Here is a 24,269-nt window from a genome sequence, read left to right on the forward strand (position 1 = left end):
AAGCTCAAGGATTAGCTGAGGCTACCCTTTCGAACAATGCTTTGCATGAGAACATCATTGTCTTCCCATGATCAAGGCAACCATGAAAGGGCATGCGAAGAAGAGGAGCAATGGGTTGAGCATGCGTAGAGCTGATAACACTTCTTGTCATGATACATCATACCAACATAGAGCAAAACAATGTGCGCCTTGTAAAGGCTAGTCGAAAACAAGAGGGGAATTTGAATTTGTTGAGAAACGCAAAACGAGATGCCAATTGTACATAAGTGGCAATATAAGGCTTGGTTTTCAGCATTTCTCAACTCTTTTCTTCTCCTTAACCTCTGTACCTTTTAAGTGCCATAGCCATGGCCGTACTCTGTTTGCCATAGCCCTTCCTCTCTCTTTGCAGAAAATCTCCTCCTTCAACATCTTCTCCTCTCGCAGAGAGGAACGTCCCTCCCTTTCCGGTGATCGCCTTATCCGACTCCGAATTTTACTCTCCTCGCTGTCTTTTTGAAGAACTGAACGCCTTCTGTCTTGCTCGCTGGAAGGAATGATTTTGAAGCTTTCTTAATTGGAGCGCATGGCTACTCGTTCTCTCGCTGCCTTTACTAAAAATTAAGCGCTGAAAATCTGAGGTCGGCTTTCAGGCCCAGGTTAGGGTTTCATGCCATGTTTGGGCTCTGAGAGGAAGACAAGATCAGCTAGGGTTTCACAGAGGAAAAACCCTTGGCAGAGCGTTTCCATACTGGACTCTGCGCTTCATGGAAACAAGGGCCCTTTCTTCTGGCAACGATCGAATGGATGCAAAATTTCCAACTGCAAGTGAGAGGAAGGGCCACAAAAGAAAACTGGCGGACACCAATCTAGCCGCTGGGCCTGCAGCAGATGGCTCCAATAGTTCCCTTCCTGCCGACGTTAGAGCTCAGGTAGACGTTCTGAAAAGTTGCGTTTCTTCTTCCGAAGCAGATCGTATTGCTTCTCGACGAGCTGCCCGTGCCTTAGCTGAGTTGGCCAAGCAAGGTGTGCCTTCCTCCTGCTTTTTGCTTTTTTTGTCTTTCTTTTCTTTGCTCGTTGATCTTTCGTGATCTCTTTTGGGCCTATTCAGGCATGTGATTGCTCGTGTTAAACTTTGCTACACCATCAACAATTAGATGAAACCTGATTTGCATGCTTGCTCTTGTCAAACTCATACCATGCTTGCCCATTTGAAGCAATCACATGTCTCCTCATGTGACGTGATTTCATGTGTGCTCACATTTAAGCGATTCAAATCTACATATTGAGGGCTTGAAAGTGGATTTAATGATTGATCATGCACACAAGAGGCTTTGAGCTTGTGATTCCGCAATACTGCATGAAGCTGCTGGCTGTTTTGTACCCTCCTTTTGTCTTTTTGTAGGACAGCTTGAAGAATTTGTAAGTGTATGCTATGACGGATGTGCTGATCTGCTGAAGGTGTGTCAGGATCATTTAACAATTTACAATGGGAGAGTTTTGATTAGAGATATAACACATTTCTGAGAGTATAAGTTACCGCAAGGAAGTTTTAAAGGAATTTTAGGGCAGCAATTGAAACTCCACAGGCGTACCTACACGTTCTCGCCATTCATTAACTTTTTTAAAACCTTTTGAAGCAAGACCGACTTTGTACTTTTGAGGCTACTCATATTTTGTAGTGATCATCTTTACCTGTTCCCAAGCTCACACGTAGCAAAAATATTAAAGGGATTGACCATTTCAAAATTGTGCAAAGCATAAAACTCAAGCTGCTAAAATCTATTGGAGTGTTGAAAGAGCTTGAAAGCATATATATTGAGACACTCCTATATGAAATGATAGGGGAGATGGTTGACTTCTCAAGTTCTAGGTTCACAGTTTGAGACCTTCTTTTTCATGTTGCTAAGAGAACTTGTCTACTATATGTGGACAAGACTTGCACACCTAGGAACAACCAAAACCTTCACTTTGTTGTAAATGTTGCCAAGAGAACTTGCCTACTATATGTGGACAAAACTTGCACACCTAGGAACAACCAAATACCTTCACTTTGCTGAAAATGTTGAAACACTCGAGTTCTCCTTTTGGTATAAGTGTTTATGTTAGTTGCAGGAAGGTAGTTGTGAAAGACTCTTCCTTTTGATTGGGAGCTTGGGCTCTCTAGTGCTTGTTGAACTTCACGTACAGGCTTCCATATTTCTAGAAAAGAAGCCCGTGTTATATCTACCTTTACTTCTCTTTCCACCAGCACGTCATACTTACGGTCATTAACTTGTACTGCACAAGGTTTTTTTTTGGTATATGATCATAGAACATGCAAATTCTCTACCTTTAGGGATGTGATGATATGTAAATTTATGGTGTTTGGGCCAATGAGGTGATAGCTCAAGTGGTGAAGGTGTTTGCCTAGGACCAAGAGGTCTTGGGTTCAAAACCCCCCTTGGTGCTTTTGTTACAGGACTGAGTATTTTACCTCTTTGTCTTAAGCATTGTAATTATGTTTTAAGCATGTTTAAGCATTCACTAATCATGTTTAATCCAGTAAATTCATGTGTAAGTCTGTACATGTGTGTGGATTCAGATACATGTTTGGTGTGTGTGTGTGTGTGTACATGTGTGCATGCTCATATGTTTGTTCACGTGCATGTATATGTGTGTTTCTCTTACCTTGATGCAGAAGCAGCAGCTGAGGCATCCTGTGGGTCAATGGTCAGCCCAGTCAATAGCTGATGTGGCACTGCCATGTGGCACAGGTGCAGGTGACATGGAGCTGTAGGCGTGCTTTGTAGACGGCTGGCTGACGTGGCAGGCTGGACTGCACGTGTGCAGGTGCTGCCACGTGGGCAGGCCGCCGGCTGCCACGTAGCAGGCGCCAGGCGCTGCAGTGCAGCCAAGCGCCGGGTAGCAGCCAAGTGCAGGCAGCAGTGAAGTGTAGGCAGCAGCAAAGCGCGGGCAGCAGCGAAGCATGGGTGCCGTGCAGCAAGCGCAAGGCGGGCAGCAGTGAAGCGTGGGCGCCGGGCAGCAAAACCCGCAGGGAAAAAGCGCCGGGCAGCCCAAACGCAGCGTGGAAATTTTTTTTAAAAAGCTATTCGCCATGTTTATTTTTTTAATTAAAAAAAAAGAGAAGAGAAAAAGCTAATCGATAGTTTTTGGGAAAAAGCTCTTCTATTAGATTTTTCCAAGGGGGAAAAGCATAGCTTTTTCCCTCAAACTTGTATAAATAAGGGACCAAGGCTCTTGTATCATACAACACATCTTGGGTGAAAGCTAGAAGATCTCCTCCTTGTGGATCGAGGAGGCATCTTCTCGGGAATTGTACAAGGGCTATGCCGACCTTGAGTAATAAATAAATACGTGCGGGGGTGCCACGCTTTGGGGCCAATTGGTCTTTTGTGCAGGAGCACTCTAGCTTCACTTATTTTATTTTCTTCTTCTTTCAAATTTATTATTCCAGTTCATAAACTGATTAAAGTGTGATCAAGTGTGATCAAGTGTGTTCACCGCCCGTCAAGTTTCTGAAGGCCGGTTTCAGCTTCCTCGGCGGCATCACCTATGGGTGGATAAATAAGCGCCTACGGGCGGTGAAATTTGGTAACTATGGGAGGATCTTGGCCCAAAGGCTAGTTGAAAAAAAAAATTATGGTTTTTGGGGAATCAAAGACTAAAGTATGCTTTGGGTGAAAGAGTGCACAGAGCGGAAGCAGAGTGGCACTAGAATGTGGTGAACAGAGAGTGCAAGAGAGAGAGAGATATGGAGCAAACTATGCTGAATATACTGAACCAAAACAGTCCCAAGCAAGAGACAGTGATAGTCTCATAAGTGAGGGAGCAAATAAGTACAAGACTCTATGAAAAATGAGAGGCCAGCACCCACTATTTATAGTGGGGAAGAGCTGGCCGACTGGAGCACAGAAACAGGCCGACTGGAACTACTGGACATGGCTCACTGGAAAAATGCCAGAATGGCTGGGAAAAATCCCAGAAAAATACTAAAAAAGGGGTGGCCAGCCCACAAGCAAGGGCCATACAAAAGGGGACCAAATGGGCACCATACAGAGCAGAGGCCGAGGCACCAAAATCCAAGTGCCATTCCGTTCGATAGCATCCAGCTCTGTCTGCATAGCATGACGCCAAGACTCATGTGAAAGAGCCTCGTCTACAGAAGTGGGATCAGAAGGATTATTAATGATTGTAGACATAAGAGCATAATTAACAAACATGTTGCCCTCATGAATTTGTTTCCCTGTAACTCTGGAAGAACGCCGAAGAGAACCAAGCGGAGGAGCAGAAGGAAGCTCACGTAACCCAGAGTCACGAACTGTCTGATAATACCAACCAGGTACAGATCTGCTCGAACTCGCCGGAGGAGGAGCAGGGTCATCATCATCTGATTGAGAATCCTCAGCTGGAGGTGTAACAGAAACAGCGGGAGCAGGAGGAGGAGGAGGAGGAGGAGAAGGAGGTGCAGGAAGAAGAAGCTCACCACCCCCCTCTGAAGATGTAGGAGTCTCGTCGAACACCACATCACGGCTCACAACAACTTTACCGGCTTGAGGATCATAAAGACGATATGCCTTGGACACAGTGCTGTATCCGAGAAAAGTCATGCGCTGAGACTTCGATTCCAACTTGGAGCGGTGCTCCTTAGCACATGAACATACGCCGTACATCCAAATATCCGGAAATGAACAACGGAGGGCTTCTCACCATGGAAAGCATCATATGGAGTTTTGTCGGGAAGAGCAGCAGCAGGAGACCTATTCTGAATGTAGACAGCAGTGGAAGCCGCCTCAGCCCAGAAACGTCGAGGTAATGAAGAATGCTCAAGCATAGCACGGGCCATCTCCATAATGGTCCTATTCTTCCTCTCGGCAACTCCATTCTGAGATGGAGTATATGCTGTAGTAAGCTGTCTCCGAATGCCATGTGTCTTGCAATATTGCTTAAACTCCTGGGATGTAAACTCACCCCCTCCATCGGTCCTGAGAGCCTTGACCGAGTGACTGGTCTCTTTTTCCACCTCGGCTTTCCAATCACAGAAGTGATGAAAAGTCTCATCCTTGGTCTTCAGAAAGAAAACCCAAGTATATCTGGTAAAATCATCCACCATCACGAGCATGTACAACGCCTTACTCAAAGACGCGGTACTCATAGGACCACATAAGTCTGCATGAATGAGAGCAAGTGATGTCGAAGATCTGTGTGTCGCCTCCTTCGGAAAGGCGGCTCGGTGTTGCTTCCCCTGCAGACAAGAGGAACAAGGAGAAGACAGAGCCTTGATGGTTGGTAATCCATCAACCAACCCATCCTTCGAAGCTCGCTGCAGAAGCTGATAGCTCAAATGGCCAAACGGAGCATGCCAAAGAGCAGAAGAAGCACCAGAAGAAAGCAGAGCGGTCAGTTTGTAGAGACCACTATCTTGGACTCCCTGAGCCAAGATGCTACCAGTCGCTTTATCACGAATGGTAATCTCATAACGAGAAAAGATCACCTCCGCACCCTGAGCTGTAAGAGCACTCACTGACAAAAGGTTAAAAGCCAAATCTGGAATATACAGAACGTCAGAGAAGTGACGGGGAGAAACCTGAATTAGGGTTTAGAGTTCATTCATGGGAGACATACACAGAGAAGCAAGGGAGAGAGAGAGAGTTGTGGGGATAAGTCAACTCATCAAGTGAGTGTGTGACTCCCCTATCACACATGTATATTGCACTAGTACACATAGTGCACTTAGTACATTAAAAGTACTAAGTGTACTATGTACTATAACTTATGGGCTTGTACACACTATAAGGGTGGGCATTATGCCTTTACCCCAACAACCTCCCACTTAAAGGCAAAGTGCCCTTAAGTAAAGGAAAAGAAAAAATCAGCATGTACATGATAATATACAAGGCCATATCAAGGCTGAAAAATGGCCTCATCCAATGCCCATCAAGTGTCTGCAATGAGCAAACCGCTCCGGAGGCAAACTCTTCGTCAACAGATCAGCCGGGTTGTCATCCGTGTGAATCTTAACAAGCTGAATTTGCTTGTTCTCTATCACCTCTCTGATGAAGTGATACTTCACATCCACATGCTTCGTCTTTGCATGAAAAACAGGGTTCTTTGCCAACTGAATGGCACTCTGACTGTCACAATGCAACAATGGAATATCCCCTGTATAGCCCAAATCAACCACTAACCGAGATAGCCATAATGCCTCCTTGCAAGCCTCTGTGGCTGCAATATACTCGGCCTCTGTAGTAGATAAGGCTGTGCACTTCTGCATCCTGGATATCCATGACACAGCACCTCCTGTGAATGTAAATACATAACCGGTAGTAGACTTCCGGTTATCTGGATGACTGGCATAATCCGAATCCGTGTAACCATGCACTAATGCATCCTGTTTGCCAAAGCAAATGCACAAATCCTGTGTGCCCTTCAGGTATCTCATGACACCTTTCACTGCTTCCCAATGCTTCTTGCCAGGGTTGGCCATGTATCTAGAAACCACTCCCACTGCAAATGCAATGTCCGGCCTAGTAGCAACCATGGCATACATGAGACTGCCACAAGCTGAAGCATACGGAATCTTGGCCATATCAGCCCTGTCTCTATCTGACTGTGGGCTGTCCATAGCACTGAGTTTCACATATGGAGGCAAAGGAGTACTAGCTTTCTTCCCCCCGTCCATATTGAACCTCTGCAAGACTTTGCCAATGTATTCCTTCTGAGACAAATACAACACATGCTGATTTCTGTCCCGAAGTATCCGCATACCCAAGATGTGATTTGCATCACCCAAATCCTTCATATCAAAGGTTTCATGCAGCCTCTTTTTCAATGCATCCATCTCTTTACGAGATTTCCCGGCAATCAACATATCATCAACATACAAGATGAGGATCAATAGACTGCCATCCAAAGCTTTCTTGGTGTACAAGCAGTGATCTATGTCACTTCTCCTGAATTTCTGAGTTTTCATGAATGTATCAAATTTATGATACCATTCTCTTGGTGCCTGTTTGAGCCCATAAAGACTCTTTTTCAGCTTGCATACAAGCTTCTCTTTTCCACTCACTGCATAACCCTCTGGCTGCTGCATATATATCTCCTCATGGAGATCACCATGAAGAAAAGCAGTCTTCACATCCATCTGAATCAAGTCCAGATCATCATGCGCAACCAAAGCCAACACAGCTCTAAGTGTGGTCATTTTGACCACTGGAGAGAAGATCTCCTCAAAGTCCACACCATATTCCTGCTTAAAGCCCTTAGCCACTAACCTGGCTTTGTATCTTGGCTTTGCATCTGGTGCAACTTTGAGCCTGTAAACCCACTTGCATGGCAAAACCTTCTTGCCTGCAGGCAAAGGCACCAACTTCCAAGTTCCATTTTTATGCAGAGAATCCATCTCTGACTTCATGGCACGTTCCCAAAGAGCCTTGTCTGCCCTCTGTAAAGCCTCTTTATAACACGAGGGCTCCCCACAGTCAGTGAGCATCAAGTAGTCAACCCCTGGAACAAACCTGTCAGGGGCTCTGGAGGGTCTAGTGGACCTCCGTACCCAATGACCATCATTTGCAGGTTGCTGTCCAGCCTGCATATCACCCATTGGTGGCTCCTGTTCCATGCCATAAGGCTGAAAAATCATGCCCGGTATCTCTTCTAACTGTGGTATATCCATAGGGATATCTTCTGCCATATCTGGCTGTCCATTTGGACCATTTTCAGCACCATTTAAGGGCTGGTTTTCCTGCTGTAATGGCTGATTTACAGCCCTTTGTTGTTGTCCATGATGTCCATCATCATCAAAGATGACTCTGCCAGGCTCATGTTGCCTTGCAAGCTCCTTATACATGCATGTTTCATCAAAAATGACATCATTGCTGCGTATGATCTTTCTATTCATGGGATCCCAAAGTCTATACCCCATTTCACCTCTGTCACCATATCCTAGGAATATGCATTTGTGAGACTTAGGATCAAGTTTGGTGCGCATTTCCCTGCGTATGTGCACGTACGCAACGCAACCAAACACTCTCAAGTGCTTGTATGACGGAGGCTTCCCTGTCCATACTTCTTCTGGCACTTTCCCACCAAGCCTCGTGTTAGGTGACCTATTTATAAGGTGAACGGCTGTCATAACAGCTTCAGCCCAAAAACCATGAGGTAATGCAGCATGTGACAACATAGAACGGACCTTCTCCTGTATGGTCCTGTTCATCCTCTCTGCTGTCCCGTTTTGTGGAGGATCATAAGGAGTAGAGAGCTCCCTCTTGATGCCTTTAGCATCACAAAAGTCCTGAAACTGTTTGGACGTATACTCTCCACCATTGTCGGAACGCAAAGCCTTCAGTGTTTTGCCAGTTTGATTCTCAACAAGAGCAACAAACTTCTCAAACACTGAGAATGTATCACTCTTCAAACGAAGAGGATAAACCCACACCTTGCGTGTGGCATCATCAATAAAAGACACAAAGTATTTTGCCCCTCCCAAAGAAAGCTGAGGCATCTCACATACATCTGTATGCACAAGCTCTAACTGAGCATCTTTCTGTCCAAGAGCTTTCTTGTGGGGGCACTGTAGTTGCCTACCATATATACAATGCTCACAAAATTGAAAACTTGAAAACTTTAGAGAAGGCAAGTAACCCAAACGAGACAATTGCTCCATTCCCTTGACACTCATGTGTCCCAACCGGCTATGCCACATAGAGATTTCCGGCAGCTCGGTTGCATTTACATTAGCATGGTGACAAACACCTGCATGCATAAAGTAAAGAGTGTCCACCTTAGAGCCTCTGGCAACAACCAGTGAGCCCTTACTAATTTTCCACTTTCCACTACCAAATGTGGTAACATAATCAGCATCATCAAGCTGTCCAGTAGAAAGCAGATTCTTCTTGATCTCAGGCACATGCCTGACATCATGGAGCATAAGCTGTGAGCCATCTGAAAATACAAGCCTCACATCACCTCTGCCAAGAATTTTGCATGCATGGTTATCACCCAAATAAACCACTCCTTCATTGCCAGCAGTGTACCTGACAAACAAGTCTCTGCAACCTGTGACATGAAAGGAGGCACCTGAATCAATGATCCATGAGTGCATACCATGACCACCTGTAAGAAGTGAATGGGCATCAAGTGAAGAAGTAAAGAGGACCTCATCCTCACTGCCACCTGCATGTGACACATTGATTTCTTCGATCTTGACTCCACTTTTGCCCTTTGGCTTTACATCTTTGGCTTCATCTTTCTCTTTGTCTTTGCCTTTTCCCTTTTCTTTTTGATCATTTTTCCATTTGTAGCATTGCTTTTTAATGTGTCCCTTCTTGCCACAATAATGGCATTCCAAATCCTTTTTGGAGCGAGACTTGCTCCTTCCCCTTTCTTGGCTTTTCCCCCTTTGCTGGGATCTCCCACGTGCATTCATTGCATTGGACTTTCCAACAGAGTTGTTTTTCCTGTTCATCTCTTCTTGAAGAAGAGCACCCTCAACATCTGCATATGACAGCATAGCATGCGAATTGCTAGTGGCTGTCCTGAATGTGTCCCAACTCTCTGGCAAAGTGCATAACAAAAAAGTGGCTTTGAACTCATCGTCCATTGCCAACTTTTGATTAATGACTTGGCTGACAATACCATTAAACTCATTGAGATGGGCTGTCATAGATGCCCCTTCCTTCATCTGAAGGCCTATGAGTTTTTTCAACCAATACATTTTGCTTGAGGCACTTTGTTGGGCATACAAGTCCTGCAATCTCTGCCACATTCCCCAAGCTGTCTTCTCTTCACGAATGCTGAAAAGTAATGAGTCTGACACAGACAACATGATAGTAGATCTTGCCAGACACGCCTTGTGTCAAGTCGTCCTTCGCTTCACTTTGCTGCTGTGTTCGTTCACGCTGAACTGCTGTAGGCGCCTGGCTCTGTTGCCTACGTCCAGCAATAGCGGCCACCTATCCGCCTGAAGTCGACGCTTTTGTGTCCAGGTCCCTTGCTGCAAGCCTAAGTAGTCGACTGTGCTGATGACGCTTCTCACCAGCGATGGCCCTCCCTCTAGCGCCAAGTTTGGCCAGACCTCGTGGCTGTTGGGCAGCCCACGCTGGTTGGCTGGTCCAAAAAGCGAGCGAAGGCAGCAGCCGTAGCGCTGGGCGGAGGAGTTCGCGGCAGGGTGGTACAGTCCAGCCTGCGCCTGCGGGCAGCCACTTCTGCATCTGAGCGTGGAGCGAAGGAGGATAGGATAGCTAGCTGACTCGTTCTTGTGCGCTGGGCGTCGAGCGTGAGCAGCCAGCCGAACATTGGCGAAGAATTCGAATACATCAGGAAGGCGACGTCAACAAGCGCTGCCGTCCGTCCTTCGGAAAGTCTTCGCCCTCGCATTGGCTCGCTTCAGGCTAAGCGTTCTCGCCAAAACAGCCATAGCCATGCTAAATCCAGACACTAGTGATTGTGTTCAACCTCTGCGATTGCGGCAACCTAATCAACTGGCTGAGCTCTAATTTTGGGCACTAATCGCAGAGATAAATCTGAGAGCTGGCCAGAATTGAAATGGGTTTGTCACAGGAAAAGCGAGTCCCTTATCTGCATCAGTTTTCTGCAGAATAGCACCAAATCATCAACCTGCAAATCAGAGAAATTCAGAAATTTCAGAGGTATTTGCCTTCAATTTTTTGCGAATTTCTTATCAATTAAATCAATTGAGCAGGTACAGGTGCCCAATTGCTCAATTTTTGAGCAAAATTGGCAAAATTGGGTGACATTGGTCACAATCAGGATCAATTTGCAGGAAATTGGTCACAATCAGGTTCAATTTGCAGGAAATTGGATGTCGAAATTTGGGGCTTTTGATGTAATTGTGCAATTAAGCACTCATACATGCTGTATGATGTGAAAAATCGCACATTTGGGCAAAATTGCAGCAAATTGCAGTGCAAATCAAGGGGCTTTTGTGCCGATTGAGTTGATTTGCATGCAGGCAATCGCATTTGATGCTGTGGATAATGTGCTGATGCCTTACAAGCACTCAATGTGCCTGTAAATCAAGGGGCTTTCATGTATTTGATGTATATGTGGCCAGGGGGAAGCATCGTGAACACTCTGGATGCCTTCATGTGCGCCAATGTACCATGCATGATCAGAAATTGATCTCAAATCAAGGGGCTTTTCAAGTTTGTATGCTTGTTGAGCTTGGCAAAGCAGCAGGCAAAACATTTATGCCTTGAATCCTCAAAAATCAGCTTGCAGTCAAGGGGCTTTTGCCCAATTTCTGTTCGGGACTGTTGTATGCAGTGTACGGGACTGTAAAAATCTGATTTTCACTCATTTGGACAGCCAGGAGAGCATTTATTGCTACTGCACCTGCTGGTACAGATTTGGCACAGCTTTGTGCATGTTTTGACATGGCTGTACACTGTTTTGAGTGATCAAAAGGTTCAAATTCAGCTGCTGAAATTGCCGGTACAGGTTTGGTACATCATTGGTGAGCGCTTAGTACTGCTGTACAGTACTTTGGAAGGGCAAAAGAGCACATTCAAGGTGCTGTCCAAAATCTGCAGCAACCAGATTTTGGTGTTTTCATCACAAAAAGTGGGAGAAAAGTTGCATTCTTGCTTCCGCAGTGGGAGATAAAGCTTGGGAGAACATTTGTGAGCACTTTGTGTGCTTTGGGTGCAGTGTTTGCACATCTTGGGTGCAGTGATTGCACATTTTGCAGGGAGTCGGGCATTGACAGGTTGCATATTGCTATGGCAACCACAGGTGAGAGCTCTTCATTGCTTCACATCAAGAAGCTTGAAGGCTCGCATAATTATGATATTTGGCAAACCCAGTGCTACAATGTGTTGCTCCAGAAAAAGCAGCACAAGCCTATCAAAGAAAGGGGTGTGATGCCCGCTTCTCTTACGGCTGAAGAGTGGGAAGATATGGATGAGCTGGCAAGATCTACTATCATGTTGTCTGTGTCAGACTCATTACTTTTCAGCATTCGTGAAGAGAAGACAGCTTGGGGAATGTGGCAGAGATTGCAGGACTTGTATGCCCAACAAGAAGTACCTCTTGTCCTCTTCAGAACGGAAGATGGGGATAGTGCCATGACCATGCACTGGCACAGAAGAAGAATCACCCAAAGTGATCTCGCCTGATCTGGCAGTGAAGTCCTCGAACCAATCTCGATGGGGTGTCATATGAGCAGTAGCACCGCTATCAACAATCCAAGACCGTGACTGAGAAGTCACAAGAGCAAGTATACGCCGAGTACCTGCTAAGAGAAGAATTCCATCATCCTTCTTGGGTTGAGACACCGCCGTTGAGGAAGAGTTCTTTGCTGCTTCATCACGCTTCTTCTTGTGACATTGGGGTGACTTGTGACCCTTCTTGCCACAATAATGACATTCAATGTCCTTATTCTTTGAAGATTTGTTGTCTTTATCCTTATCGGAATCCTTGGAGTTCTTGTCAGAACCCCCTTTACCTTTCTTTTGTTGAGACTTCCCTTTATCTCGTGCTGCCAAAGCTCCATCAGCGCCACCGGAGGTGCCAGTCCGCTCCTCAAAGCGAGACTCTATCTGCATAATGGAGGGGAGAACTTCCTCCCAAGTAACTGGAACAGGACGAGGAGAAGAAACCAGAGATTGAAAGTATGCATCAAACCTCTCTGGAAGTTTGGAGAGCAGCCGAGTAGCCATATCCTCTGTGGAGATGTCCTTGCCACAAACAGCAAGCTCGTCCCGGAGATCTTTCATCTTCGAGATGAAAGCAGATAAAGATGGAAACGCAGAAACTGATAAGTTCATAAGTTGCTTTTCCAATGCCAAAATCCGACCCGGAGACTTAATCTCATAGAGATTTGCAAAAGCCTTCCAAACTTCATGTGCAGCATCTGCTGTACGCACATGAGAGAGAACAGCATCCTGACAGTTCAACATCAGGAAGGAGAAAACACGTCGATCATTCGACTGCCAAATATCAATGTGTGCCTGAGTCACACCACCGGAAGCAAGGGTGGGAGGGGTGGCATTGGCTGGTGTAACAAGCCAATCCCAGAGATCCACGCCACGCAAGGCCGATTTCACCTTCACCTTCCATAGGGTGTAGTTGGAACCATCCAACTTGGCAGACTCAGCAAACATATGAAGAGAAGTGGGAGCAGCCATCACAAGAGCTTGGGCTCAATCTCAAGAAATGTAACGCGCGGAAGCTCTGGGTAGTCTTCTTTCAGCCCTAAACACTCTTGAAGACCTCCTGATGCAAAAACGCACCATGATGCAAAAACGCAGGTAGAGAGAGAGTAGAGAGAGAGAGTGAGAAGTGCTGGAATTTCAGTATATACTATGTACAAAAAAGGTACAAATCTGTACAGCCATGGGCTGCCTTCATAAAAAGGTAATAAACCCTAAATTCTGTCCCCTATGGGACCTCTAAGTGACCCACACCCCTAGTGGGTGGAATGAATAAAGCCTTGAGCATGTGGACCTTTTTATATGAGTCTCTGGACAATTTATGCTGGCCGACTGCTGGTCGGCCAGTTCCATGTCCAAACAATCACTTTTTCCCCTGCCCGACTGCTGCTAGTCCTTTGTCTTTGATGCGCATGCTGCCCACCCTATGCTGACGTAAGCCGACATCTCCTCTGGCAGCCAGCATCCACTGTCCTCTGCAGCCGACAGCCATCTGATCCATCTCTGCTCCATGTCCACCTCAGATGAGACACCTGAGGCTCTGATCATTCTGGTTCTATCTGGTTCTGCTCTTTATCTGCTTGCCTCTTCTGGATCTAGCCCTGGAAATGTCCATGGCATCTGTGATGCACATGACATCCCCCTCTGCTAAACTTGATGACGGGAGTCCAACCTGCTCTTGGATGACTGTCATCATCCCAATCCTGTTCCGAAGTCCCTCTGTCATCATCCATCCCTGGCAAAGCTTTTTTCTCTGAAAATCCGTTCTGTTCTCCAAACCACTCTGTCTCTGATGAAGATCTATGCATCTGGTCTTCCTCTAGTCCACAATCCATTCCTGCCCTGACTCTGAACACCGTCTTGGTCTTCGTTCCTGGAACTGAGTCTGGCACTCTCACATCACCCTTGGAGGATCAACCTCCCTTGGGACCGTTCCCTTAGAACCTATCTGGCTCACGGAACTGCCATCCCCATCTGGCACTGTGGAACACCAGCAACAAACCTCCTGGGAGTTCTTCCCGATCTGTGTTCCCGCCTTGGGCTTCGAATCCGTGTACTTTCCTGTACCTTGGACCTGTACACCATCATATGGGACTGAATCAGTGTTTAGCTTTGCTGAGCCTGATGCTCTGATACCAATGTAACGCGCGGAAGCTCTGGGTAGTCTTCTTTCAGCCCTAAACACTCTTGAAGACCTCCTGATGCAAAAACGCACCATGATGCAAAAACGCAGGTAGAGAGAGAGTAGAGAGAGAGAGAGTGAGAAGTGCTGGAATTTCAGTATATACTATGTACAAAAAAGGTACAAATCTGTACAGCCATGGGCTGCCTTCATAAAAAGGTAATAAACCCTAAATTCTGTCCCCTATGGGACCTCTAAGTGACCCACACCCCTAGTGGGTGGAATGAATAAAGCCTTGAGCATGTGGACCTTTTTATATGAGTCTCTGGACAATTTATGCTGGCCGACTGCTGGTCGGCCAGTTCCATGTCCAAACAATCACTTTTTCCCCTGCCCGACTGCTGCTAGTCCTTTGTCTTTGATGCGCATGCTGCCCACCCTATGCTGATGTAAGCCGACATCTCCTCTGGCAGCCAGCATCCACTGTCCTCTGCAGCCGACAGCCATCTGATCCATCTCTGCTCCATGTCCACCTCAGATGAGACACCTGAGGCTCTGATCATTCTGGTTCTATCTGGTTCTGCTCTTTATCTGCTTGCCTCTTCTGGATCTAGCCCTGGAAATGTCCATGGCATCTGTGATGCACATGACAAGAAATGCACAATCTTTGAAGAAAAAAAAGGTGTCCTCCACAGGTACCAAGAGTGCCACCAAAGCCTGCAACACCACAAGCCCCCTCTGCAAAGGGAAAGAACCACTGGAGAGGAAAACCCAGCAATGAACAAGTGCTGTCCTGTAGAAAACAGGCCGCCTGCAGTCCAATCTCCAAGTGGGCAATGAAACGCTGATCTCCAAGAGCCAGACGGCTGAATCGGTGAAGCCAATCTGAAGAAAAAACGACCAGCAGAGTGCTGTCCAGAAAACGCAGCAGCAAAAGCTATGGATTTGGAAGAAAACGCAGAGGAGAAGGTGCTGAAAACAGGGCTGAATCTGGGGCAGCAGAAAGGTTGCTAAACCTGGAGCGATGATACCATGAAAGAGTGCACAGAGCGGAAGCAGAGTGGCACTAGAAATGTGCTGAACAGAGAGTGCAAGAGAGAGAGAGATATGGAGCAAACTATGCTGAATATACTGAACCAAAACATTCCCAAGCAAGAGACAGTGATAGTCTCATAAGTGAGGGAGCAAATAAGTACAAGACTCTATGAAAAATGAGAGGCCAGCACCCACTATTTATAGTGGGGAAGAGCTGGCCGACTGGAGCACAGAAACAGGCCGACTGGAGCTGTTGGACATGGCTCACTGGAAAAATGCCAGAATGGCTGGGAAAAATCCCAGAAAAATACTAAAAAAGGGGTGGCCAGCCCACAAGCAAGGGCCATACAAAAGGGGACCAAATGGGCACCATACAGAGCAGAAACTGGGGATGAAAGTGCTAACATTGGGCCACTGAGTTTGTGAAAGATGCACGAGCAATTCTACCTAACATTAGCGTGTGTGTACTACATGGATCTTTTCAACTAGCTTTAGCTCGTAAATGCAAGACCACTCATGGAGAAAATTGGTCGGTTGACCACCTAGCTGCAAAGGGATTTTAGGCTTACACATGCACATGGGGTTGGGCCTAGGCACATGGCCCATGGGGCTTAGGGGCATTTACACAAGTGGTGTTAGGACATGAGAGCTTGGTACTATAAAAGGCACTAGCCCTAGGTCTATTGTATCTTTTGATTACCTTTTGTGTATCTTTGTTATAATCAGGTTAATCAAGGCTAATCTAGGTTAAGCTAGGCTAATCCAAGGCTAATGTAGGTGTAGCTTTCTTTCATTGATATCAATGAAATGAAGAGAATCCATGGCTTTGATACCAATGAAAAGAAGAGAATCCATGGCTCTGATACCAATGCAAGAAAGCTACATCTAGATTAGCTTGAGATTAGTCTAGCTTAACCTAGATTAGCCTTGATTAGCTTGGATTAGAGTGAAAACTAGAGATGTCCAAAGATATCTGATATCATAAAGGTTCCAAAGTTGTCAAAAGGTACAATAGACCTAGGGCTAGTGCTTTTTGTAGTCCCAAGGCCCTCATGCCCTAAGATCACATGTGTAAATGCCCCTAAGCGCCATGTGCCTAGACCCATCCCCATGTGCAAGCCTAAAATCCCTTTGTTATACTAGCCATAGCTCCGTTTGGGAGCATCCCTGATAGACCAGAACTTGTCAATGATTCCTCATTTAAGTCCCGACAACAAGGACCCACTTCTCACATGTTAGGCTTTAGTTTGGCATAGGCGAGTTCCTAGCCGTGATTTTCCATGTTCTCCTACGTTGATGAAAGTCCCATAAATGAGTCCTCTTCTCACTTGTATGTCTTATTAAGTGAGGTGTCCTTACCTTAAGATCATTTTACACAGGGTTATTAACATATAATTAATTATTACTAATTTGTATTTTAAAACCATCACTAGAACCACAAACTAGTATTTACACTCCTCACGTACATGTCTTGCAGGATGTTTAAGAGGAGGTATATTAGCAACCATATACACTCCTCACATACATGTCTTGCAAGAGGTTTAAGAGGAGGTCTATTAGCAACCATATACACTTCTCACTAGAACCACAAACTAGCATTTACACTCCTCATGTATATGTCCTGCAAGAGGTTTAAGAGGAGGTCTATTAGCAATCATATAATGGTTCTACAAAAGCATCAAAGTCAATTTGACCACTCGAGTGCTAATTCCAGTCTTTTGCACATCTAGTCTATGACCACCCGACTGAAAACTTTGGGCGTTTTCAAGACAATGTTCAAGACAATGTATGAAGTGCTTTTGGCGCGACAACTTCTTCATAAGTTGTGAGTATTTCAAGATAGTCCTTGAAATACTTCTCTGGCATCCATTTAGCATCCATGTGAGAATAGTTTTGGAACTTTAAGAGTAAGTTTCTGGTGATGTTCCTTCCTTTCTTCCTAACCATATGGAAGATAATCTCTTTTGGTTGTAATATCTCTTCCCGTTCATCCATTTCCGGTGGTTCCTTCATAACAGGATCCTCTAGAGGTGGTCTTGCATAGGGTTTTAAAGGTTAACATGGAAGGCATTATGGATCCTCCAATTATACGGAAGTTGCAACGTGTAACAAACATCACTAATTTTTTTGTTGACTTGAAAAAGTCCATAGTTTCTAGTGGCTAATTTAGGAATTTTGTGCTCTTTTTCTTTAGATATCATGAGTTTGGTTTTATCAAACTTTAGCCAAATCCAATCTCCTTCCTCAAAAGTAAGAGTTCTTCTATGCTAATCAACTGTTGTCTTTTGTTTGGCTTGAGACCCTTGTATTGCTCTGCGTACTTGAGCAAAAGCTCTATCCATATCTCACACGAACTCATTGGCACGGAAAATTTCTTCTTTGGTTCTAAGTACAGGTAACAAGAGTGGCTTGCCATAAATGATCTCAAATGGAGCTTTACCTATGGAAGTGTGTAGTGTGTTATTGTAATTCTTTCTATTTGCTACTTCCCTTAGTGCCAGGCTTCATTATGGCTGAGTCTGCCCTACATCTCTGGAGGTTTCACAGAAACTTAGTACGAAGGGCTTTGTGTGAATATATGCGCTTATGTGTGTGTGTGTGTGGAGTGCGTGCGTGAGAGCATATCTTGATACAGAGTTCTGCATCCACTTTTGGGCACTAATGACGTTAGTGGGGATGTCGTAGTATGTAGTCCATACTATGCATAATGGAGTTGATAGTTATATAGTCTTGTGGGTTGACTACCACGAGTATATAACATGCACGTTCCGAAAAGGTGAATTTGGGCATGTTTCTGGATTCATCTAGGTATATATATATATATATATATATATATATATATATATATATATAACATGCACGTTCCGAAAAGGTGAATTTGGGCATGTTTTTGGATTCATCTAGGTATATAATATATATATATATATATATATATATATATATATATATATATATATATATATATATTCTACCAATGGTAGGTACTTATAGCAATAACACTTAAACATATTCAAGATGGTGAGATTTGCTATCTCACTGTGTCCATCTGTCTAGGGATGATAAGAAGAAAAATTCAATTTTGTATCAAAGAGAGCCCACTTGAAAAGACTGTTAGTTCTTGGATCTCTGTCTCCCACGATGGATTGTGGTAATCCATGATACTTAAAGATTTGTTGGATGAATAGCGTAGCCATATGTTGTACCTTGATACTTTTCTTCACTGGAATAAAATGGCCCTCCTTGTTGAACCTATCAATGATGGTCCATATCCCGTCATTTCCATTTGTTGACTTTGGCAAATTAAAAATGAAATCCATAGCAATACTTTCCTAAGGCTGGTTGGGAATTGGCAGTGGTTGTAGAAGTCCAGTTGGTTTTCGTCGATCAAATTTGACCCTTTGGCAGATCAAGCATTTTCTAATATACTGCTCAATATCTCTTTTCATACTGGGCCTAAAGAAATACATCTCCAAGGCCTTAGTTGTGGCTAAAGTACTTGTCACGTGCATCCCACACTTCGATGCCATGTAGACATATTTGAACAAGAAGGTGCAGGACTTGGAGTGCAATTTCCCAAGTGAGCCCAGTCTGGGACGAGTCAGCTAGTGTTCCACTCTATGCGTGTGAGGTGAGGTGTGCATTGTCCTGTACACCTTCTTCCCACATTGGAAACATTTATCCTCTTTGACATAATCTTCAAGTTGCTTGTGGGTTAGCTTCTTTTGGTAAAGTGGAGGTTTATTCTCATTCTTGTTCTTCTTCTCTTGTGGCTCATTCCTTGATTGAGATCCTCCTTTGAACCTCTTCTTTTGGGATGGATCTCGATTCTTGTTCTTTGATTTGCCCACCATCCAAGGCATGTGTAGGGCTTTGGCTTGCAAGGCTTTGTCTTGTGCTTCTTCCAAAGTTTTAGGTCTAAACTGCTTGCATAAGCTTAGGTTGCAATCCATTGACAAACTTACACAGTTCCATTAGTGATGGAATGGGAGTATAAGAAGTAAATTTCAATGAGAGGGTTGAAAAATTATTACGGTATGTTAACACATTCTCGTGACCTTTTGCTTTACCTCATCCCATTCCTTCTACACATCTGTCTCGAAGTTTGCAGGAAGAAACTTCTTGTTGATGAATTTTGAGCATTGAAGTTACCGATTCAAACCTGAAGCTTCCGCATGTTACATCAACCTAATCTACCATGTATATATCAACTGAATGAATGGATATTTGACTCGATGTGGACACTCAAAATAATTTGTGCTTTCTTCAATTGCATGCTATTGACTACACCGGCTGCTCCAGTCCTGCAAACTGATGTTCGGGGCTGCCGTCTACTAACTTGGACTTGTGAACTCTTGATCTAGGATCAAGACATTGATAAACCAATGTGTGCTCAATAATGACTTAATCTTGCTATTTAAAGCTCCCAAAACCACTCAAGTTGGCGGGCCTTTGCAAGCCCAAAAGTTATGCCATTGAATTCATTAAACATGTTCATATTGGGCTAAACACCTTTGGGCTAAAGAGGTGCATTTGGGCGCTTGGCTTGGGCACTTTTGGGTGCCTATGTGGGCTGGTTAGCAGCCCCAAAACCTGCCCAAAACTGGTTAGCATGTCCACGTGGCACCCGATTATGGTGTGCACGTGAGAAAATCCAAGGATTGTCATCAGCAGGGTTCCTCGTTTCAGTTTACAGTTTGTGCTATTACAGTTTCAAAACTCCCACCATGCAGCAGAAACTTTATTGCCTATTGAGTGTGCTAATGTATTTTTTTTCAATCATTGCCCACATATTTTTCATTTTAAAATGTTTTTCTTCACTCATTATGTCTGAATGGCTTCTTTATGTCTTGTAGAGGAGAATGTCGAGGTAATAGTTGAGGAAGGTGCAGTTGATGCGTTGGTTCAACATTTACATGCTTCCACTAGCGAAGAGGATGATGGACCTGTTGCTTGTGAGCACGAAGTTGAGAAAGATGCTGCCTTTGCATTAGGACTACTTGCTGTAAAGGTAAGCATAAAATGAGGTTTTGTTGAGCATGAGCAAGATATGTAGATTGTCTTTTTTTAATTAATCTGTAGTAATTAAGGTTCTGTGCCCTCCTGTAACATACCTAAGGGTGTTTCAGTTCTCTGTGCCGTTCTATCTTAATAATCATTTTAATTACACATTGCAAGGAGAATCTGTGCACAATTTTTTACACACACTCGTTGAGTAGTGAGCAGTCTTGATGTTTTGCCGACAACATTGCAAGGAGCTTGACACATGACCATGTATTGTGACTGTGCAAGCAGCAGTCTGGCTTGTACTTGGGCTGATTGCACCACACTCATCTCTCCTGCCACCCGCTAGCTTTTCACACCTTTTCTTTTGAGAGAGAGGGGGGGAGGAAGTTCCCACCCTTAGAGCCACAGGCTTCATGAAGGTTTAGATACTGTTTACCTTCGAATTTGTCACGAAGAACCTTGCTGAATTGGACTGAATAGCACTGTTTTCAGCCCACAAACATGGTGTACAGGTCACCCCAACAGATGAGAGGGTTGCCGTGTTGTTTGCCTTGAACCTAGAGTAACGCAGCCCTGAAATCTTCTGTACAGCAGTCAACCAGCCCTGTAGAGGAGCCAGAAGTAGTTGCTTGCTTCAAGAGAGAGAGGGAAGAATCGCTTTTGTCTGTAGCAGCTATGGAGGCAAGCAATCAGCTATATATCAGCCTTGGAAGGAGTCGACAAGCCTTGTAGAGCTGTTGTGCATACCAAGCTGACACGTGTCCTCCAACCCTAGAGTGTCACACTCCAAAAACAGCTGGAAAAGGGGGTGCCTAGCTGCTTTTGGCTTTTCCCTCCCATAATAGCAACTTGTGGAGCTATTATTACATGATGGGCTGCCCACTTTGAGCAATGACCAAGTTTCATTAAAAACTGGTCCACTAAACACTTTATAAACTGTCCGCCCAAACTTAAGTGTATGTGAACACCTGCACTCGTAAACTTTAGTATAATAAAATATAAGCTTTAAATTGAGTTTGGGGTCACTTACCATCTGCAAAACACATTAGACCACCACCTCAGTCCCAAACAGGGGTGCACACACGCTTTCACAGGTTTCCAGGCGTCCTCGGAGCCCATGGACAATCACAAACAGAAATACCAGGCATTGTCCAAGCCGCTAAGACAAGTCATTCATGCATTTCAAAACACACATAAATGCTTTATGCATACTATATACATATATATATATTTTTCAGAAAGAGACTTCTATTAAGTATGAGAAAAACATACAACAATCACAGCTATAAGCCGGAAAAGAATAGAATCACCCCAATATGTAAGGTGATTTCAACCACTGAGGAGCATCATGATGCCATGTAAGACCCGTGGTACTAGAGGAAAAGAAGATGCCATGGTCCCACTCCCGCATAAATATCATGCGCTTTGCCTGCATAACGAGAGGGCCCCTGAATGTGAGCCCAAGTAGCCATAAGAGTATGGATGATATCACCCCATATAGTACTAATGCACTGAGATCCAAAAATCTGGACACCCTCAATAGTCTTCATGCATCTAGCTCTCCAAATCTGCCATGCTGTAATACTGGCAACAATCTCCCAATTGGTGTCAATCCTTTGTCTGGGGGGTGTATAATCAGAGTGAGGAACATCTTGCAATAAACCATGCTGGGCAATACCTCTACGAATGAAAATAGCAGAATCTGTACCATAGCCCTCGTAAAAAAGCTGCGGACCGGACTGGAAGAGCGAAGCAACTGCTCTCCAAGTCACATGCATGGCTTGGCCACTCAATTTGCCCATAAGTTGGGCTACAGAACCCCAAATTTGTTGTGCAGTGCTGCATCCCCATAAACAATGTTGTACAGTCTCAGAATCTGCCGCACACCTAGGACAGGAAGATGCTACACCAAAAACCGATCTCCACGGATTGGTGGGGAGACCACCATGTAAGAATAACCAAAAGAAATGAGAGATTTGGCTCTTTCTATATGAGTGTCAAAGTCTATGCCAATATCTATGTTGTATCACTGGAGAAATATCATAGCTATCCCAATGAGGCTTGAGAGTAGGGATCCTATGCATCTGTCGAGTGAGGAGAAGCCTGGCATTCCGGACAATGAAACTAAAAGAAGGAAGGCTTTTCAAAGGATCGAAGGCATCAATCCACTCCCAGTCTCTTGGATCCCACTGAAGATATCTGATAGGACTGCCACCATATAACCACAAATACCAAGAGCCACGAGTCACTATCTGAGGAGAAGGGTCAATGAACCAATGCTTTCCCGAACGAGCAACAATCCTCACTGGACTAAGCCTAGTATTTGGGATGATCTCCTCCATACTACATCTCCTCAATCTCCCTGCAGGCATGATAGAGTAAATGATGCAATCTGTAGCCTCCTGGCCCGGGAGAGCAATGACTAGCAGAGGTATGCCTATCCTCGAAAAAACTCCAAGCCAACCCGGATGATAGTCTTCGTGAAAGGTCCCAGAAAGCCACTCATGCGGAATAGTTGCATCAATCTGATCAATACGAATGCGAGAGCCCCTAAGATGCTGAATGGATGCAGCTCTCCGATCCTCCGGAAGACTCTTAAAGGTCTTCCAAACAAGAATTGTGTGTGCACATCTCTCCCATCCTGACCACTGTATATAACGAGATGCACTAAGTGGCCGACCAGCCTCATCCCTAATGAGCCCATTCCACATAATAGGTTGTCGGTTAGTCTCATCCAAAGACCTAGGAGGCCTTTGTCGCAAAAAAGATCTCATGCTTCTCCATGCTCTAACAATGGCTGCAATAAGAGGGGAAGATGGTGCCCTGAAATTAGCCTGTGTGAACAAAAAACGTGTGCTGGGCATCTAGTCTCTCTTGACCACCCTAGGTGTACATTTGGAAATCTGAGACAAGAAAAAATCCTTCCAAGGCTCAGTGCCTGGTAGAAAACCTCTGACCACAAGTTTGCAAAGCAACGCCTTGCACTGAACTTCCGGATCGATAATATTCAAGCCCCCGTCTCATTTGGGCTGAATAACTGTGAGCCAAGCTACCCTGGCACAAGTGTCTGAGGTGCCATCCAAACCCGACCAAAGAAAATTGTGGATCAATCTCCGCAATTGGCCAGTACCAACAAGAGGCAATAAACCAAGCTGAGGCAAGCAATACCTGATCAGCCACCAAAGCTTTGGAAGCTAAATCTAATCTCCTCGAGCTCCAATGGATAATAAAGGGGCTAAAGGGCAGCCCTGCCGTATTGAGCGAGAAATCTGAAACCGCTCTCCTCTATCACCGCAAGCGAGCACTCTACCGTGGGCATCACGATACATGCATAAAACTCCCTCGTCCATCTCTGAGAGAAGCCCATATGGCTAAGAGTACCCTCAAGGAAGTCCCAATCCACTCTATCATAGGCCTTCTCAAAATCCAAGAGCAGAATGGCCAAGGGCTGATTGCTCGCTTTAGCCCATTTGACGGCCTCCCAAAACGAGAAAATGTTATCAAAGATGCTCCTGGTGTAAGAATCCATTTTGAGTATCATGAATGACATCCTTCAAAATTGGCTGCAATCTGATGCTCACTTCCTTAGCAAGAATCTTATAGGCAGTCCCAAGTAAGGTGATAGGTCTCCACTGGCCAATCAATGTCTTATCCCCACTCTTAGGAATAAGATAAATAAGCCGCTCAGTGAGAGAAGAAGGCATAGAACCTGTGTCCCACATCTCTTGCAGAGCCGATGTGATCTCAGCCCCAATCTTATCCCAAAAAGTAATGAAAAAAACAGGGGAGAGGCCATCCTCCCTCGGACACTTACCACGAGGTAAGGCATGAAGAGCATGATTGAACTCCTGCATAGAGAAAGGGGCATCCAGGTGGCACACATCTCCTCAGTGATCAAATGTGGCAATGCATTCCAAACCATCTTCTTTGCCTTATGTCTCAAATCAGAGTGCGGC

At 44.9% G+C, this 24,269-nt stretch overlaps 1 protein-coding gene across 2 annotated transcripts in view; it reads left to right on the forward strand.

Annotated features, from left to right (window-relative positions):
- Window positions 1–214: 214 nt before the first annotated feature.
- LOC147627667 (ARM REPEAT PROTEIN INTERACTING WITH ABF2-like) overlaps window positions 215–24,269 on the forward strand; it is a 95,132-nt gene continuing 71,077 nt past the window's right edge. The window contains exons 1-2 of one of the 2 annotated variants that reach the window (XM_086814604.1): window positions 215–1,005; window positions 20,163–20,317. In XM_086814604.1, the coding sequence (XP_086670730.1) occupies window positions 747–1,005; window positions 20,163–20,317 (414 nt within the window). In that variant the 5' untranslated portion in view covers window positions 215–746. The remainder of the gene's footprint in view (window positions 1,006–20,162; window positions 20,318–24,269) is intronic. The other variant, XM_086814603.1, reaches the window with a different exon arrangement.

This window comes from Cibotium barometz, chromosome 20, assembly GCF_041138505.1.
Source record: "Cibotium barometz isolate CiBa-2024 chromosome 20, ASM4113850v1, whole genome shotgun sequence".
Taxonomy (NCBI): domain Eukaryota; kingdom Viridiplantae; phylum Streptophyta; class Polypodiopsida; order Cyatheales; family Cibotiaceae; genus Cibotium; species Cibotium barometz.